At 45.5% G+C, this 19,337-nt stretch overlaps 1 protein-coding gene across 1 annotated transcript in view; it reads right to left on the minus strand.

Annotated features, from left to right (window-relative positions):
- The window catches only part of ATP6V0D1 (ATPase H+ transporting V0 subunit d1), a 163,126-nt gene that overhangs the window by 15,218 nt on the left and 128,571 nt on the right, over positions 1 to 19,337 (minus strand). The window contains exons 4-7 of the mRNA XM_082270021.1: positions 17,281 to 17,360; positions 13,476 to 13,553; positions 7,234 to 7,410; positions 4,756 to 4,833 (exon numbers count right to left, since the gene is read on the minus strand). Of these exons, the coding sequence (XP_082126147.1) occupies positions 4,756 to 4,833; positions 7,234 to 7,410; positions 13,476 to 13,553; positions 17,281 to 17,360 (413 nt within the window). The remainder of the gene's footprint in view (positions 1 to 4,755; positions 4,834 to 7,233; positions 7,411 to 13,475; positions 13,554 to 17,280; positions 17,361 to 19,337) is intronic.

Below are 19,337 nucleotides of genomic sequence, written 5' to 3' on the forward strand. Positions count from 1 at the left end.
CAAGGAAGAATGGGAGAAACTGCCCAAAAATAGGTGTGCCAAGGTTGTAGCATCATACTCCAAAAGTCTAGAAGCTGTAATTGATGCCAAGGGTACTTCAACAAAGTATTGAGCAAACGCTGTGAAAACTTATGTACATGTGATTTTTGTTTATTTTTTATTTTTAATAAATATGCAAAGATTTCAAACAAACGTCTATAACGTTGTCATTATGGGGTATTGTATGTAGAATTTTGAGGAAAAAATTGGGATTTTTTACTTACTGTAAAATCCATTTCTCTCTCTGATGTTAATTGACGGACACAGCTCGTGATCTTCTTGACCATTGGGTTATGCAGCCCCCTACAGGAGTAGGACACTAGGCAGAAAAATAACTTGACTATGCCCATGGGCAGTCCCAGGAGGTATACTCCCCCTCTCTCATATAGGTACTCAGTTTTGTTACAAGTAGTGTCAGACGTATTACAACTCCATAGAGGGGTGGGTGCTGTGTCATCAAACATCAGAGAAATAGCTTTTACGGTAAGTCGAAAATCAGCGACAACTACCGACAAAAAAGCGGCGACAACTATCGGGCGGAGTAAGAATCTGCACTAATTATACCATGTACTCGGGTGTATAGGCTGCCGGTGTTGTGTGAAAACACCAAGTGCTCGAAATTTCCAATTATTCCCAGTGTACACTCACCGGAAATAACGTGGTTGGAGATTTCGGCAGGTTGGAGTTTTCGGCAGTACACCGGGTCAGAAACTGTGAACATACTGTGGGCCACAGCCTCTGCCTTTCCATCAGCCAGATCTTTAAAAGACGGTGATTCTTCTACCTGAATCATGGTTGCCTTATTCAACCTGAAAATCGGGGGATCCACCACCGGTGGAACAGGACACTTCTTAGGGAGGGACCTCTTCATAGGGGTACCTCATTGCAAATCACTTAGGGATCACTCTTTTGCGACAAATCTGTCAAAAAAGGAAGGAAACTAAAACACTTTCTCCCCTCTAGGCGGCTTGTGAGTGCCAAAGGGAACCTGTTCCTCTGCTTCAGTTTCAGCTGCGTCCTCCATTTTAAAAGTCTCACGCACAGACATAATCAGTGTATTCACCAGTGCCTTTTCATGCGCGGCTACATGACTTAGGGCACGTGGGCGCAGACCCCTCAAGTCGGGCGCCGTCCGCGGTGGCCAGATAAGATTCAGCATCTAAGGAGACAGATGAAGGAGGGGAAGGCGGGGGAGGGTGCTTTTTACTACCCCGCCGCCAAAAAGCCACCTCCACCTGGGACACAAAGGACTTAAGGACCACCGTCAGTGCATCAATGGATGGTTGGGGCCTGGAGGGGCCCGCGGCTCTGAGAGGGGGTCAGGTGGGGAAATGTGCTCCAAAGACTTCATAAGGAATAATGGTACCCCACAAAAAAAAAAAAAAAAAAAACACTGCTAAGGGACACCCCCACCGTGCTGGTAACACCACACGGTTGCCAGACACAGAGCACCCCCCAAACCTGCAGCAGAGAGAGGGAAAGGACCTCACCAGGCTCACCACCCCAACCAGGCAGTCACCGGCAGCACCAGGATCAAAGTATTTCATGTGTGGCGTCCAGGAAGGAAAGAGGCCCAGGAGTCAGCACCATGAGGGGCTGCTATAGCTGAAGGAAGGCTCCACAATAATGGCCACCATTGATTTCAATATCAGACTAATGTAAAATGGCCACCACGGCTACAGAAACATGGCCGTCAGCCTATACAGAATATAGGCTACAACAAAACCCAGGAGGGATCCCAGGCAAGGCACATCCCCCCCCCCGCCTCAAGCCGATCGCCTGTTTGCCAGCAGCGCACCTCCCCCCCCCCCCCTCATCGCCAGTGCAGCACCCTGTCCCAGCCCCAGAAGGTAGGCCAAATGACCAAATAACCCCAAGTACAGGTGGAGGGGGGTAGATGACCCACAGGACCACCAGACACAAGGTACCTAATAGGAGGGGGGGGGGAACACAGGGGTCCGACCGTCCCAAGGAGGGGCCCACGTCCACCCCAAAACCCTCAGGGGGAGAGGGGGGACAGTTACTCACCACGCCAGGAACCAGACGGGCACTGCTCCAGACAGAACCCCTCGCCACCTAAATGGGGGGGCTGTCGGCCAGGAAGAACACTCCAACGTGTGCCTAAACCCAGTCGTATACGAACGACAGACGTTTACCTCACTGGCCAGCCCCCGTCCAGAGGGGATATGTCACGGCCAACCTAGCATGGAGCTGAGGTCTGCACATGCTCGCTGGCCAGACTGGGGTGACCACTAGATCTTGATTATCCAACCCGTCGCCCAGTCCAGCAGTCGATTGTAGAACTGGCAGGAAAAAATAGAAAAATCTATCTCTAGGACCAAAGATCCCAGCAAGGAACTAGGTCCTTGCTGGGATATAGTACCTATAGAAGAGAGGGGGAGTATACCTCCTGGGACTGCCCATGGGCGTAGTCAAGTTCTTTTTCTGCCTAGTGTCCTATTCCTGAAGGGGGCAGTATAACCCAATGGTCAAGAATATCAGGAGCTGTGTTCGTCAATGAACGAAAGAGAAATTATAAATTTAATTCATTTTGGAATAAGGCTGTAATAAACAAATGTGGAAAAAGTGAAGCGCTGTGAATACTTTCCGGATGCACTGTAAATGATCTGGGAGAGCCAGCAGAGAGTCTGTCTAACACATCTTTCTGAGCTAGTTTGGTGTGATGAAAATCACCAGAATGTTTCCAATTTCAATCATGTAAAATAGGCAAGGAAAGACATAGATCAGGTTGAACTAGTGGCTGAACTACATAATGACCAAAGCATTTATTGTGAGGGCTAAAGCACCCCTGGTTCAGGAGATAAACCGGCTCAGTTCACAACTGCATCGAGTGTTCCCCACCTGCAACAAAGATCTTAAAACTCCTTAAGGTAAAGAGACTATTCTGTGGAGTCCAGACATTAATGACTGAGGACTGCCTGCCAGTTTTCTGCCCCTAGGATGTACACGATAGTTAGGGCTGGAATGTGAAGTTATGTCCAAGCCCCAAGTTCCAGATCAGGAGAGGAGTTTCTTCTGGCAACAAAGTCCCAATGAGGTCTCCATGCGTTCAGAGAAAATGGAGCACACATTTGCAGGATGTCCACCATGGAGGGGACTCATACAGAAGAGCCAAATTTAAAAACTGGCTTAGTTCTCCCATCCTGCCACCAAATGTGTGAATAACTGTGTTGCAGCTAGAGCTTAGTGTATTAACTCCTTAGGTGGGAACCGGACTGTATGCACCAAAGCAGGCTCCCTAAAAAACAGCAGAAAGCCTAAGGGGTGGGATGGGTTTCCACCAGATGGGTGCACTGTGGCTCCTCTGGATCTGTAAAGCATTCAGTGGCTGACTCAATATCTGAACAGAGGATCTGGACAGAAGCTCAATGTTAATCTATGGCAGGCAGATGTAAATGGTGCTTTACTGTCTAGATCTAGATCCAAAAAAAAAAAAAAGAAAAAAGTTTGTGAAATTTTCTGATTTTTTTAATCTAAACATGACAGATTGGAGGTAAAAGGATGTAAACAGTTACACATCTGTTTACATCTGCTGGCCCGTAGACCCAATATGAGTCAGGCTTCATTCTGGAGGAAAAACCTTAATGGAAAAGGATGTCACAAAAGCCCTTGGGCCCTTACACTGGCCAAATTACTCAATATAATAATTGCTTTAGTTTAAGGAATGCTTTGAGAAACTGACTTAATTGATTGTTCGGATTACTGAATCTTCATATTCCTAGAAAAGGGGCAATCATGGCCAAAATAATTTTTTTGGGGAGTTCCAATCATTTCTAATCAAACAATTGTTTGAAATACATGTTTTTTTTAAACATCTCTTATTGGCTTAGTTTCAGAATAAAGCAAATATGCCTACTGAAGGCTCACCCAACATGGACTGAGCAATTGGAGTTCATCCTGGATGAAAACATGAATTTGATTGTCCTTCACAAAAGAAAATAAGTCTATGGATATCTTTGATGGAGCACAACAAGCTGTACTAGCTTTGAGAAAACACATAACCTCATACAAAAACCAACAAGCATTATGTACCGGATTAACAGAATGCACAGCTGGCAACAAAACAATGACCAAAACTAAACCGTGTTTACATAGTAATCAGTGATGCTAAAGAACGTTTCCTTGATAAATATAACAGGAACCTCCTGAGCCTGTCTAAAGTCATTTCGTTGATTAAACCCTGCTGGAAAGAGGTGTTAAATCTGTTCCCATGCCTACAGCAGAGTGGAGATTAAATCATAAAGGGGAGGTAATAAGCATATATAGCCCCGAATCCGGAGGAGTCTGACAGTGGTTCCTGACCTATATACATTGCAGGTGTTAAAGACAAACTGCTTACAAATGATTTGAACCGTCACATAATACTTGGAGGGGGGAAAAAAAGCCACAGTCAGCAAAGCTGCAGATGGATCATTTTATACCGTGATAAAATGAAGTGAGGACCAAAAAAAGTTTTCTTAGTACAAAACCATATGTAAAAAGAGACATGATTCGAGGGCCAAACACAGAAATAGCTTAAAATGTTCATCTGGATCTCATCAGTTTTTGTGCAGTTAATGAAGAATCAGAAAGAGGTTTGAGCATGGCTTTGCCAAAACCTAATGGGCCTACCTCAATAGACGCAATGCTGCATGTGCACAGCTGTGCGCTCCGAGGGGCAGGCTAGAGACATGGCTTTCCTCAGAATATACTTACCTCATGTTCAAAGAACCTGTCCTCCAGGGTTTTATCACCAGGATTGTTTCCTGCACCTTCAAACAGCAGTTTATACTCCTAAAAGAAAATAAAAGAGAAAATAAAAATGATGGGATTACGGGGATTTTAGCTAGCCAATTTCTCTTAAAAACACAAATAGCAGAAAGAGAAAGAGACAGTATTTGTGGCCTATACATTTGACACTTTGAAGGCCACTATTATAGTAGTAGGACAAGGGTGATCAAGGTCAGGTCTGTTCTGCTGAAGTGCTACTTTAGAGCAGAGGGAGGAGTTTATGAATACATCAGCCCAATTATAATAAATCGGTTTCACTGCTCCTGTTAAGCATTGCCTGGCTGTTGGACAGAGCTAATATATGTCCTCCAGGATTAGCATATTCTGGTGCAATAAACAGCAGACATATCTTTAGTGAAGCACAAGCTCAATTGCCAGCTCCTGTATTCATCTGCAATTGTTGCAGCTGGGAGTGTCCATTGTTGGACCAAAGCCCCCAGTCTGCAATGGTTACTGTTATGCTCACTGTGACCCATTTACACTGTGACTACATTAACAGGTGGCACGCAAGGCTCCACCGGGTCCTCTTATGTAGCAGCCTCTTGGGGTGCAGGCAAGGACAGAGCTTGTTCCAGCTCTAGACTATACAAGACTCCAGCTCTATAATGGAAAAGGGAAAAGTCCTGGAAGTCGTACTCTGCAAAACCCGGTAAGAAGGTGTATGACAGCCTCCGCCCGGGCTCCAACCAGGCCATGACCCCAACAGATTTCACTCTGCCCACGGAGCTTAGTCATGGGGATAACTAAGCTCCGTGGGTGAAGTGAAATCTGGGCTGAGGCTTTCATTCACCTTCTTACCGGGTTTTGCAGAGAAGTGCGACTTCCAGGACTTTTCCCTTTTCCATTGCTGTTGTTCTCACACACAGAAGCATTTGTGCCTCCAACAATTTTCAGAGGACACTTAAAGCTGAATTCCAGGCAAATAGCTAAATGCACAGACAATATACAGATGAAATATTGTAGACATAAATTAGCAGTTTTTCCTGCAAAAGGATTTCTATTTCTGTCCTTCCGGTAATGGGATTTTACACAGCTCAGTCCTTTATATATCGAGGGAGGGGACCTGATCTTTCTCTGATGCAGTTTTACTTTCTTTTACAAGTCTCCTCCCCACCTCAACCCTGTGACTGGACAATAAAATGAGAAGTGAGACGCTGATGAGCCACCTCTATGTCACTCTGCTCTCTCCTCCTAATAGTATGAAACTTGCACTAGAGTATACTTTATTGGCCCCTTGCACTGCTTCTACTACCTCTTCCATGGGCTCTGCTGTATAAAAACTGTACAGTAGCCTGCAAGAGGCTGATACAAAAAGTCAAATTCAGGCACTTATACTGCTTCCATTGGAAAAAAAAACAAAACATTTACTTACGTAATGAGGATTACAGAGCTTCAATAATTTGTGCCTTTTATATTTGTCTGGAGTTCAGCTTTAAGGATCAAAACCGATTCTGAAACTTTCACAAAGTGTTTTCCCAAAAACAAAATACAGGTACCAAGTTGTTTTGCTACAGAACACTGTCAATTCTTAGAGTTCACCTTTAAACTAACATGATTTAGTCCAGTTTTCCTCAACCAGATAGCAGCGGCATCCTGCAGTGCTGCAAGCATGAGACCCAGTTTGCCGTGGATCACAGCGTCATGAGTCACAATGATGTGGGTGAGCCGGCAGTACCATGACAACCAATAAAGCTCTAGGGGCAGGACAAATGGCGTCATTCCCTGCTATGGTGATGAAGGCTGGCTCTCCCATACCACGGCAATGCATGGCTCTGATCTAGGGCAGGAAGCATGAGAGCTGCCCCCAGCATTCAGGGGAAGACAGAAGTGTGCCATCTCTAGAGCTCCTCCACCTCCTGCCCTCTGCCCTGCTGCTGGAGCCAATAGGCAGGGCTCTGATGTTAAGTGGGGACTGTGTGATTGGGAGGTCTCCGAGATAAGGGGGGCCCTGTGACTAAGGGGCTCTGATGGAGTGGGAGACTCATGTATAGAGGGCCTTTGATCTATTGGGACGACTCTATGATGAGGGCCTATCATGTTTAGGAGGCCTCTGACGTGAATTGAAGGGACTCTGATGTGATGGGGATCCTCTAATATTAAGTTAATTTCATCAAGGTGGCTGTGTGCATTATCCCAGGCTCAGGTTTTCCAATGATAAGTAACATTTATGTTACTTACATTTTAGGCTGGGGTGCCTCTAGATTTTGCATACTTTTAAAGGGTGCCGCTACTGGAAAAAAAAGGGTTGAGAAATGCTGATTCAGACAAACCGTAGCAAATCTCTGATAGCCTACTGCAAGTTACTGCACATCACTGTTCAGTTATAAAATTTAACCCTCAGCTGCTGCAAATCATCAGATTGAAAAGAGGAGTAAAAAAGACCAGAGGGTAACATTTACTTACTGGGTAATAGTCAGCTACTGCTTTGACCTGCTCGTAGTCATCAGCTCTCGCCAACTGGGCCAGGCCTTCTGGGTACAATTTCCCACAGTGAGGAAACAGCTTGGCGCGGTCTTCTTTGGAAAGTTCCGTGCCAAATGAATTAATTGTGATTATAAATGCCCGGCGGTCGGCTTCAAACTAGAAACAATATAAAGTATTGCAGTTAGAGAAAGGAAAGGCACTGTGTCTGCGACAACTCATTTGACATTTACAGAACTGAAGTATGTGACATTTGCTTTCTAATAAAGAAAAAAATAATTGGGGACTGTAAACATAATTCATCCAGGCTATTAACAGATCATTTGTTAATAAAAAACATGTGGTATAGTTGCTTATATTAAAGGAGATCAAGCAGTAAAATGTAGGTTGTATATATACTTAGCCCCATCTTCTGTGTTGACCCTTTCAGATGGGGAGTGATCGGTACCCACATCTCGCAAAAAAAAAAGTACAAGAGCATCTTCTCACAAGGTTCAGGCGGCTCTGAATTCCCCGGGATCTCAGCAGAAAGAACAAAAGGTCACTCTCTCAGACGGAAGACTCTCAGACGAAAGACATACGTTTCTTTGAAGTGCCATTTGAGCCCATTCGTTTTGTATGGGCTCAAAATCGCACAGCGTAATATCGTAATTGGTATCGGCACTCATACTCACTCTTGAAAAAATGGGATTTTTGACTTACCGTAAAATCCATTTCTCTGATGTTCATTGACGGACACAGCTCCTGATATTCTTAACCATTGGGTTATACTGCCCCCTACAGGACTAGGACAATAGGCAGAAAAAAGTCTGGCTAAGCCTATGGGCAGTCCCAGGGGGTGTACTCCCTCTCCCTGCTATAGGTACTCAGTTTTGCTACAAGCAGTGTCAGAAGAGTTGTCAGAAGGATTACAACTCTACGGAGGGGTGGGTGCTGTGTCCGTCAATGAACATCAGAGAAATGGATTTTAAAGTAAGTCAAAAATCTAATTTTCTCTTTTGTTCACTGGCGGACAAGGCTCCTGATATTCCTAACCATTTAGACAAAAGCAGTGTTAAAAATGAGGGGTGGGAAACAGCAAAAAAAATTCCCAAGGCTAAACAGCAGGCAACAGGAGCTTAACCAAAACAACTGGATCCCATCTGAAAAAAACAATACATCTTCAAAGAGGATCAGGTCCTCTCAACAGCAGCCTGCAAAACCTTGCGGCCAAAAGAAGCAGCCTCAGATGCCAACACCTCCACTTTTTAAAACTTTGTGAAAGTGTGCACCGACGACCAGGTGGCCGCCTTGCAAACCTGTGTCACTGATGCCTGATAACGGAATGCTCAGGAGGCACTAAGCTCCCTAGTAAAGTGGGCCTTAACAGGGAAAGGAGGAAGCTGACCCTTGATGAATTGGGCCTGAATCACTGTGTCTGATCCATCTGGAAATGGTCACAGAGGAAGCGGACAACCCTTTACGAGGCCCATCCGGGACCAAAAATAGGGAGTCTGACTTCCTGAAAGACTCCGTAGCTGCCAGTACACCCTAATTGCCCAGACCACATCCAAGGCATGCAAGACAATTTCCTTCGGATGTTTAGGCCCGGGACACAGGTAAGGCAAGTTCCGACACCCTGCATGCAGAATCACCCAAAAGGCCACCTTCTGGGACAGCGTAAGCAGGGGAATCTCCCAAAGAATCTCAAAAGGAGGCTTCTGGAGGGCCCAAGACAGCAACGGAAACCACACTGGAGGAACCAAATGTCGAACACCCTGAAGAAAAGTACGCACAAGGGAGTGTGTGGCCAAAGGTCATTGGAAGAAGACCGCCATAAGCCGACACCTGGCCCTTGATGGTACTCAAGGCCAATTTCTGTTCAACCCCCCGTTGAAGAAAGGTCAAGATCCAAGCCAACGAGAAGGAGCGAGGATGAACCCCAAGAGACTCACATTACACAATGTGCGTCTTCCACCTACGCCGCTTTTAACAGTGTAGGACTCACTGACTCAGATAAACCTCTATCCTTCAGCACCTGGCGTTCAACAGCCAAACCGTCAAAGCCAGTGACTGTAAAGCCGGGTGGAAGATCGGTCCTTTGGACAGCAGATCCTCCCTGAGAGGAAGCTTCCAAGGAACGTTGGCAACCAGCAGCACATGATCGGCATACCAAGCCTGGCTAGGCCAGTCCGGAGCCAATAAGATGACTGGAATCCCTCCTGCCTCAATCCTGCATAGAAGTCTTGGCAGAAGCTTGAGAGGAGGGAAGATTTAAATCAGACGATAATGACACCACAGGGCCACCATCCCGTCTGTGGCATCCCGCAGAGTTCGTATTGTGATCTCCAGGTTTTCCACCAGAGCAGTAGGACACTCCGCTCGCAAAAGGAGATCGTCCAAGTAGCCCGTTGGTATAACAAAGCTAGCACCGGGGCTAACAATTTTGTGAAGACCCGAGGAGTGGAGGCAAGACCAAAGGGTAACACCACAAACAGATAATGCTCCTCTCCCACGGCAAAGCAGAGAAAGCGCTAGTGAATGGCACATATTGGAATGTGAAGGTAGGCATCCTTGATGTCGATAGAATCAAGGAAATCCCCCTGATGCAAGGATGCCACCACCATGCGAATGGACTCCATTCTGAACTTCTGCACCCGCACAAAGCAGTTCAGCGCCTTCAGGTCCAGGATTGGACGCACTTTGCCTTCCTTCCTGGGAACTGTAAACAGGTTTGAGTAAAAATCCTGAAAACATTCCGAAGTCGGAACCCAAACAGACCCTGTAAGCGGTCTGGGGACAGGCGCAGGTTTGAAGGAAAAAAACTTGCCAAAGGAACAAGAGCAAAACTCGATCTTGTAGCCGGACCGAATGACATTGTGGACCCACTTGACTTGTACCAGGGAAGTCTACGGGTCCAGAAACCCGGCAAAGACGTCCCCCTATATGGGTGAGGGCGCACCTTCATGCTGAAGTATCTTTGCCCATGGGTCTGAAGAAGCCAGCTCTCAGTTTTCCAGACCAAGTTTGTTTAAAACCTCCAGAGGAGGCCCTGAAAGGCTTTGAGCCTTGTCAGTCCACCCTGAGGGATGAAAAAGCTTATGAGCTGAGAAGGAAGGCCCACGTCTACAACGAGGTTCCTTGCCCTTAGTAGCCTGTGGAAGAAAGGTACTCTTCCCCCCCTGTGAGTTCTTCTATGAGCTCATCCAGGGTAGCTCCAAACAGGCGATCTCCTTGAAAGGGAAAATAAGTCAAGGCCTTTTTAGAAGTCCGGTCCACAGACCAGCATTTGGCTCAAAGACACACTGAAGGACCACTGCCAAAACAAAAAGCCGCGCCACTAGGGGAGCCGTATCCAAAGGGGAATCACAGATAAAACTGCAGACCCTGGACCAGCTGGTCCGCCAGCTCAGCAAAGGCAGGGGCGAGCTGTTCCCCCTGCAGGTCACGGCGTAAAAGTTTAGCCCACTCGGTCAGAGTTTGCGACACCAGGGCAATGGTGAATACCGGCCTCAGTGCTGAACCAGCCAGAGTGTACATATTGCGGGCCATAGCCTCTGCCTTCCTGTCAGCTGGATCCTTAAAGGCCAGGGACTCTTTAACCGGAATCATGGCTGCCTTGTTCGAATCTGGAAACCGGAGGGTCCACTTCTTAATTTAGGGACTCCTCATAGGGGTAACGCCTAGTAAAGAGCTTAGGGATCCCAAGGGGATGCTTTGGTCATCCCCATTCTTTAGCGACAATTCTGTCAAAACAGGCGGGTAAAGGAAACGCCTTTGCCGCTCTGGATGGGTTGCGAGTGCCAAAAGGGAACCTGCACCTCCGTCACAGCTGCGTCCTCCATCTTCAAGGTCTCACGCACAGATAAAATCAGTGCTTCCACCAACTCCTTTTCGTGTGTGGTTGTAGAAATGAAGGAATCATCCTCTTTAACAGAGGATTCTGGGCGCATGGTTGCAGACCCAGCAGGGTGACCCACGTAAGCAGCGGCCGAATCAGATTCAGGATCTGATGAGGCATGGGAAGGCGGGGGGACGCTTTTTGCTAGCCCGTCGCCTGAAAGCCACCTCCACACAGGATACAAAGGACTCCAGGGCCGCTGTCAGTGCATTGTTAAATGGTTGGGACCCGCAGCATCAGAGAGGGGATCGGGGGGAGATGTGCTCCAAAGACTCCATGAGCCACCAGGGGAACCCCACAAAACAGGTGTAATAACACTGCAAGGCACACCCCCACCGCGCAGGCAGTACCACCCAGTCTCCAGGTACAGGGAACCAAGCTATCTTTAGCAGAGAGGGAGAGAACCCCATCAGACTCATCACCCAGCAGAAACAGGCACCTGCAGCCACCAGGATAATCTGCACTGTACACGCGGTGATCAGGAAGTAAAAGGATCCAGGAGTCAGCACCAGGGGATGAGGAGGACCCAGGAGTAAGCACTAGGGGAAATCGCCCACCCACATGGCTCCACTGTCATGGCTGCTGCTATTTTCAATGGCAAACCCCAGCAAAATGGCCGCTGGACTACACAAACATGGCTGCTGTGCATAGAAACACACAGGCTACAACAAAATGGCGGCACCACGAGGCTTCCAGAGACCCAGGAGAGGTCCCTAGGCCTCAGGGACACACCCAGGCAGGACGGAGAGGGGAACCCTGGCAGGAGCCCCCACCAGGAACAACCCCCACCCCCCCGCACAGCCGATTATCCTGTTGCTGGTGGCGCACCCCCCAGCTACTCTGTATAGCAGGAACTGGGTGGGCATCGCTCAAAACAGAACCCCTCTCCATTGAAATGGGGGGGGGGGGGGGCTGTCGGCCAGGAGGAACGCTGCGACTCGGGCCAAGACTCGGTTGTATGTGACCTTGCGAGGCATTTAACTCCAAGGCCAGCCCCCGTACAGTTGGGCTATGTCGTGGCCGACCTAGCGTGGAGCTGAGGCCTGCGCTCGCTCGCTGGCCAGACTGGGTTGACCACTGGATCTAAATTATCCAGCCCGTCGCCCAGTCAAGCGGTTGATTGTAGATCTCACAGGAAAAATCCAGGAAAAAAAATGTCTATTTAAAAATGAAACATTTGCCAGGACCATTGTTCCCAGCAAGGAATTAGATCTTTACTCCTGACTAGGCAGAAAAAACTCAGTACCTATAGCAGGGAGAGGGGTATACTCCTTGGGACTGCCCATAAGCTTAGCCAGACTTTTCTTCTGCTGAGTGTCCTACTCCTGTAGGGGGCAGTATAACCCAATGGTTAAGAATATCAGGAGCTGTGTCCCTCAATGAATGAAAGAGAGACAGGTATCTGAGCATCCCTAGAGCCTAATGGGAACCCTGAAAAATGTATCTTTTGTCCTCAATTCCTCCTGAACAATAGCAGAATATTTTCAGCTATGTGAGTGTGCCATGTCCTCTGCCCACAGCCACATAGCTGTATATCTGCAATGCGAGATCTAAGGCACTGTACCATCTGAGTGCAACTCCCAAGATATTTGGAATGAGAATGTTGCTAATGCTGGAGGCTCCGACTCAGAAACAAAACCCTGTGCCTCAACCAAGATTGCCATCTCCACATTGGGACACAGTGCTGAATAAGACATGGTAAGTCACTACATAAGGGGTCCATATAGTGAACTTGGTGTTGAGTTATTCACTTTGTCATCACAGAGGACAAAGGGGCACTCTAAGTCTAGAGGAAAATAGATTTAGTCTCCAAATACGGAAAAGTTTCTTCACAGTAAGGAGCAGTGAAAATGTGGAATAGACTCCCTCCAGAGGAGGTTCTGGCCAGCTTGGTAGATTGCTTTAAAAAAGCTCTGGATTCTTTCCTAAGTATACATAATATAACCGGGTACTAACATTTATAGGTAAAGTTGATCCAGGGAATATCCGATTGCCTCTCGGGGGATCAGGAAGGAATTTCTTCCCTTGCCATAGCAAATTAGATTAGGCTTTGCTGGGGTTTTTTCGCCTTTCTCTGGATCAACTGTGGATATAGGACTGCGTATATGGGATTGTATGGTTCTTTTTTTTTTTTTTTTATTGGTTGAGATAGACGGACTTGTGTCTTTTTTTAACCTGACTATGTAACTAATTGGGAGAAACGCTGACTTGCAAGGGAGTCAGATGACCAGTCCTTTGCAAACTGCCTGTTTTTTTTTTTTTTTGGTCACAGCTTTCAGTGCTTGGTTCCTCTTAAAAATGTACACCCAGTCACAAAGTTTAGTAATATAGGCTGTACATGTACCTCCAGGATGGGACACATGGCATCTGCAGTAGTTCCCCCAAGTCCTTTGCAGAATTTGTAGAAGGATTCTAAATAAGCCTAAAAGTCAGACGCAAAAGTCAACATTAGAGATATTTTTATTGGAGTGATCAAATAACTTACACAGCTATAACAGCATAATTACTATTTGAATGTGTATAATACACAGCAATCACAAAAAAAAAAAAAAACAACAAAAAACAAAAAAACACATTTCAAAGAAGATCAATATAATGTTTTTTTTTTTTACAATTGTCCCATGTTTCTAAGTACTTTCTAACCCTAGTTGTGAGATTCAACTTCATTCCCTTTCTGCCATGGCCAATCCAACAGCTAAGAAGGAGACAGCAGATTCATAGCTGCATCTTTTCTCGGCTGTAACCACTGCCAAGCCGTGTCAATCTCAGCATTCCTTTTGCTGTTGCTTGTCTTGGTAAAGTGCTCACAGCGGATTGACCTCTGAATCAGCCACCTCCTTCATAGCTGTTGTCGAATCGGCTGTGGAAGAAAGGGAGGTGGGCAGGTTGAACCTCATAACTAGAGTTAGAATGTACTTAAAACATAGGACAAAGTACTTCATCTACTTCGTCCTCTTAAAGATAGAACTGGAAAAAGGAAATTTAATGAGAGATCATCTTTAACACTTTGAAAAGGGGGGGGGGGATCTGTGCTTAAGATATTAAAGGCTGCAGCCTACCTCTTAAATAGACCATGTGCAAAAAACGAAAAAGGGCACAGATCGGCCCACCAAAGTCAGCAGAGCTGTGCCCTTAAAAGGGGGATTTAAATGTGCCTCTAGAAATTATCTACATATGCATATGTTTGTCAGCATCACACACAAAAGATATATAAGAGATATAAATTTTATTTATGTATACAATATAAAAGAGTTATACATCAATACATCTACAACGATCAACAAAGAAGACAGATTTGTACAATATTGTCAAATGTAAAGAAAATTGCTGGAACTACGCGTTTCGCAATTACGCGTTCCGCAGGGTCCAGCATTTGATGTGTACCATTAGAAAATAGATCAATTTTAGGTATCCTAATTAGATGATCTAAGTAGATGATGTAGATGATACTTGTTTAGTTTAAAATCAGATAGAACGGGGAGTAAGCCATAGATCCAAGAAGTCCTTTTTAATGAGCGTACTTAAAGTGACATGTGCAATAGAAGGTATCCAAGTTAATAAGGATAGTATTATTAATGATAATATTATTGAGGATAATATTAATTAATATGAAGCCCACACACAGCTCACAGAAGGTAAGTAGTGTATGGTGATGCATACAGCAACACGTATAAATGGGGGTGAATATGGTGCATGGATCCAAAGATTGGTTATTAAAGCGTAACTAAACTCTGCTATGCTTTACAGCCACAGAAGCTGCCTTCTTAGCCTCTGTTTGATCTGCAACTGCAATAGTGCTGTATGTGTGATCAGCTATGATAGGTTTTATCTGAACTGTCATGTCATCAAAGGGCTAACCTAACAGGAGCACACTAGTAACTATAACAGCTACCTTGAATGTAACTGGTTTTAGGAAACGGTTGAATCAGAAGGTTTAGTTCCACTTTAATAATACACATGGGGATCTCATCAAGTTATCAACGGAACCCAATGCGTGCTTCCTTATTTATTTTCTATGAATGTCCATTTTTTTATTGTTTAGGGCATAACTGTTCTTTTACAACTACTACTGAGCACTTTAATGAAAACATTTTCTTCTATTTATACCTACCCTATATACTCGAGTATAACGCGACCCGAGTATAAGCCGAGGCCCCTACTTTTACCACAAAAAGATGGGAAAAATGATTGACTCGAGTATAAGCCTAGGGTGAGAATGCAGGGTGGCGGGCATGGTACAGGAGAATGCAGGGTGGCTGGCATGGTACAGGAGAATGCAGGGTGGCTGGCATGGTACAGGAGAATGCAGGGTGGCAGGCATGGTACAGGAGAATGCAGAGTGGCAGGCATGGTACAGGAGAATGCAGGGTGGCAGGCATGGTACAGGAGAATGCAGAGTGGCAGGCATGGTACAGGAGAATGCAGGGTGGCAGGCATGGTACAGGAGAATGCAGGGTGGCAGGCATGGTACAGGAGAATGCAGGGTGGCAGGCATGGTACAGGAGAATGCAGGGTGGCAGGCATGGTACAGGAGAATGCAGGGTGGCAGGCATGGTACAGGAGAATGCAGGGTGGCTGGCAGGGTACAGGAGAATGCAGTGTGGCTGGCATGGTACAGGAGAATGCAGTGTGGCTGGCATGGTACAGGAGAATGCAGTGTGGCAAGCATGGTACAAGAGGATGTGGGGTTGCGTGCATACTAGTGCGGCTGTGTTTCACTTACCTGTTCCAGAGGCGCCTTCATTTTAAAAATGGCGCCGACGCGTCATTGCTCACGTGCCGCCGCTCGGGAAAGCTGGTATACGTTCGGCTATTTCCGACCTGTCCCGAGCGGTGGCGGCGCATGGCGGGCGGCGCCATTTTTAAATCTTAAACACGTCGGAGCGGCCGGGAACTTTTTTTTTTTTTTTTTGACTCGAGTATAAGCCGAGGGGGACGTTTTCAGCACAAAAAAATGTGCTGAAAAACTTGGCTTATATTCGAGTATATATGGTATTACAAGGATCCAGCAGGTTGTGATACAAAAGATATTGGTATGTGCACTGAAAAGCAAGCATGTTTTTTTTTTTTTTTTCAGATTTCAAGGCATTTAGCCTATAATCATATAATGCTCAAAGTTCAATGGGTTTTTTTTTTTTGCTTAGATTAAGACATGCAAGTAAGCACTAAATGTTTCCTGCAGTTTAATGAAGCCTAAGTTTAAAAGGGGGGGGGGGGGGGATTAAAGGCATTTAGCCTATAATCATATAATGCTCAAAGTTCAATGGGGTTTTTTTTTTTTTTGCTTAGATTAAGGCATGCAAGTAAGCACTAAATGTTTCCTGCAGTTTAATGAAGCCTAAGTTTAAAAGAAAAAAAAAAAAAAAAAATCAGCACAAGGGATCATACTTCCATTTAATAAAATGTCCCTGGTGCTGGCTGTCCTAGTTGAAATCCCCCGGGACCACATACACACCCTTGCAGTGGTAATCTTCCTGAGCTGCAGGGCTTTATAACAGAATGTCATAGGCATTCGTCAAGAGGGCTGATTATGGCTGCCCTTTCTGCCCCCTCATCAATTCAGAGAAGCTATGCAATAGCTTCTGTCAATGAATAACGCTCTATGAATGGAGGACAGGTGGATTAATGAAAGGTCTGTCTCTTCCATTCATCAAGGGCACTGCACATATTGATCCATGCTTTAGATATCGCCTAAATTTTCCCTTCCAAACATGAAATGTAAAACTGCGTTAGCTAAAAAAAATATGTGCCTACACACAAGACCTTCTGAAGGCCTGCCCCCTTTTCTCTTATTTAGCATCCAGATATGAAATTTCATTGAGCGTGCAGAAATTGTAAAAAACGAATATAAAAGGTGGATTCGTACGTCATTTTAGGTTTCACACTTTTATAGGCTAGAAGAGTTTTCGTTTTACTTTTAGGATCTTCTATCATCACCCAATTCTTGAAATAATGAGAAAGCCGTTATGGACAGAATACCAAAAAACCTGTCTAAATATTAGCTCTTTATCTGATGATTGCTACGGTTCTGCTCCTAAACAGTGATGATACCTGGGATAATCAAGCAAGATTATCCTTTAATCCAAGTTCTTTCATTATAATTAAGTGGCTGTAAATCTTTCTGTAGCCGAGGCCAATTCTTCACTTACCTTGTACAATGTGTTCCTTATAATTTCAATGTTCATTTCATCAAGATCTTGTTCTGAAATGCAGTCTTGGAAGAATGCAGCTGAAAACACAAATCAATTAAAGATTCAGAATAAGTGGCTTATAAGGCAAAAAGCAAAGTGCAGTAATTGGCTGCAACAAATCAGAATGTTTCTTTTACGAATCTACTGCTAGGTATCAGTTTATCCATTGTTACTACACTTTTGGCATATACTATAACAACCATTTACATATCACCATATACAAAAGGAGAATCTTCCTTAACCTCTACAAACATTGTTATGCTAGTTTCAGGGCTGCTGACAGCAAACATCTAAGGGGCTTGTGTACAAGGATATCAAAGCCATTAGCCTTTTGTTAGGAGTGCAATTGTTAAGCGTATTTATTTAATGCATCTGAGCAGTATATATGCTTTTAAAAAAAAAAAAAAAAAAAAAAAAAAGTTTGTTTTTATATTTCTAAGGTGATTGTACCAAGGACTCCCCAAAATGCCTGAAATATCCTTACTCCCCAAAAAAAATCTATACACATCTACAACTTAAAGCGGTAAAAAAACGCTGAGAAAAAAACCAAAAAAAAAAAACTAAGACAATGGCATAATGTGCTAGTATGCTTCTCATATCAGCACATTATGAAATACACACCTTAGAATGAAGTCCTTCCAGCGGCACCCCCTCACCGCTGAGAGGGTTGATATCTGCTCCAGTCGTTAATTCTGGGATCGTGGACTCCGGCGCTGTGAGTGGACGGAGCGGCGATGACGTCACTTCTGCGCATTGGCGGGAGCCCTCTGTTCTGGAAGAAGCTCTGAAGGTCCGGCACTGTATACCGGACCTACAGATCGCATGCGCCGCTCACATCAGCGGCTGCATGCAGGGTGAGTATCTCCTAAACGGTGCAGGTTTAGGAGATATTAATTTTACCCACAGGTAAGCCTTATAGGCTTACCTGTAGGTAAAAACAAAGCGGGGTTTACAACCGTTTTAATGGCCCTGGAATCTATTTTTCATGAAATAGTATCCCTTTTTCAAATCAGAGTTTAAAGTCACTTTAAGACCCTTTCAAAATGTTTTCCAATTTAATCTGAAATACAGATTCTCAAGATCCACTTACACAAGCCCCCACATGTGGCACCACTATTTTGGTCCTAAGTGACAGAATTTCTGCTAGTAACACAACTTTTTGCTTTAGGCCGATAATGCTAAGGCCCAATCTCCACATGTGCGCTCCTTAACCACTTGCCGACCGCCCCGCGCAGATTTACTGAGACAGGGCAACTCGGCTGCACATAATCACTTAGATCTACGTATTTATGGGCACGCGGTTTCGGCGCTGCGCTTCCGCTGTGATTAGACACAGCGGGCGGCAGACTGCGGGAGGAGCGGGCTCGATCGCCGCTGGCCTCCGGCGATCTGACAGGAGAGCTGTCTGGTATGTAAACAATGCAAGATGGCTCTCCTGTCAGAGAGGCAGGGAAAGATCGTGCGATTCAGCCAAGTTGAATCACTGATCTCTCTCTCTGCCTCTGTTAAAGCGGAGTTTCACCCAAAAGTGGAACTAACGCTCATTTGCTTCCTCCCCCTCCTCCGGTGCCACATTTGGCACCTTTCAGGGGGAGGGGGGGAATGGGTACCTGTTTTTGACAGGTACCCTTCCTCACTTCCGGGAGACAGCGCTCTTTTTTTGTTTATAGCGTAAAAACAAAAAATGGAAAAGAGGTGATTAAGCACCAACAATAGAAAGCTCTTTGTGGGAAAAAAAGAACATCAATTGTATTTGGGTACGGCATCGCACAATCGTGCAATTGTCAGTTAAAGCAACGCAGTGCCGAATCGCAAAAAATGGCCTGGTCATTAAGGGGATAAAACCTTCCAGGGCTGAAGTGGTTAAAGCCCACCGCTGGGCAAAAAAATAAAACATTTTCCCTTGCAGGGGTTAATTGCTAGTTTATGTTTAGGGGTTTGGAGAGCGGCTATATACTTACCTAATCCTCCGATCCTACCTGTGGCTCCAACCCCCCCCCCCCCCCCATCTTGTG

The sequence above is a fragment of the Pelophylax lessonae genome (assembly GCF_965119305.1).
Source record: "Pelophylax lessonae genome assembly, chromosome: 10".
Taxonomy (NCBI): Eukaryota; Metazoa; Chordata; class Amphibia; order Anura; family Ranidae; genus Pelophylax; species Pelophylax lessonae.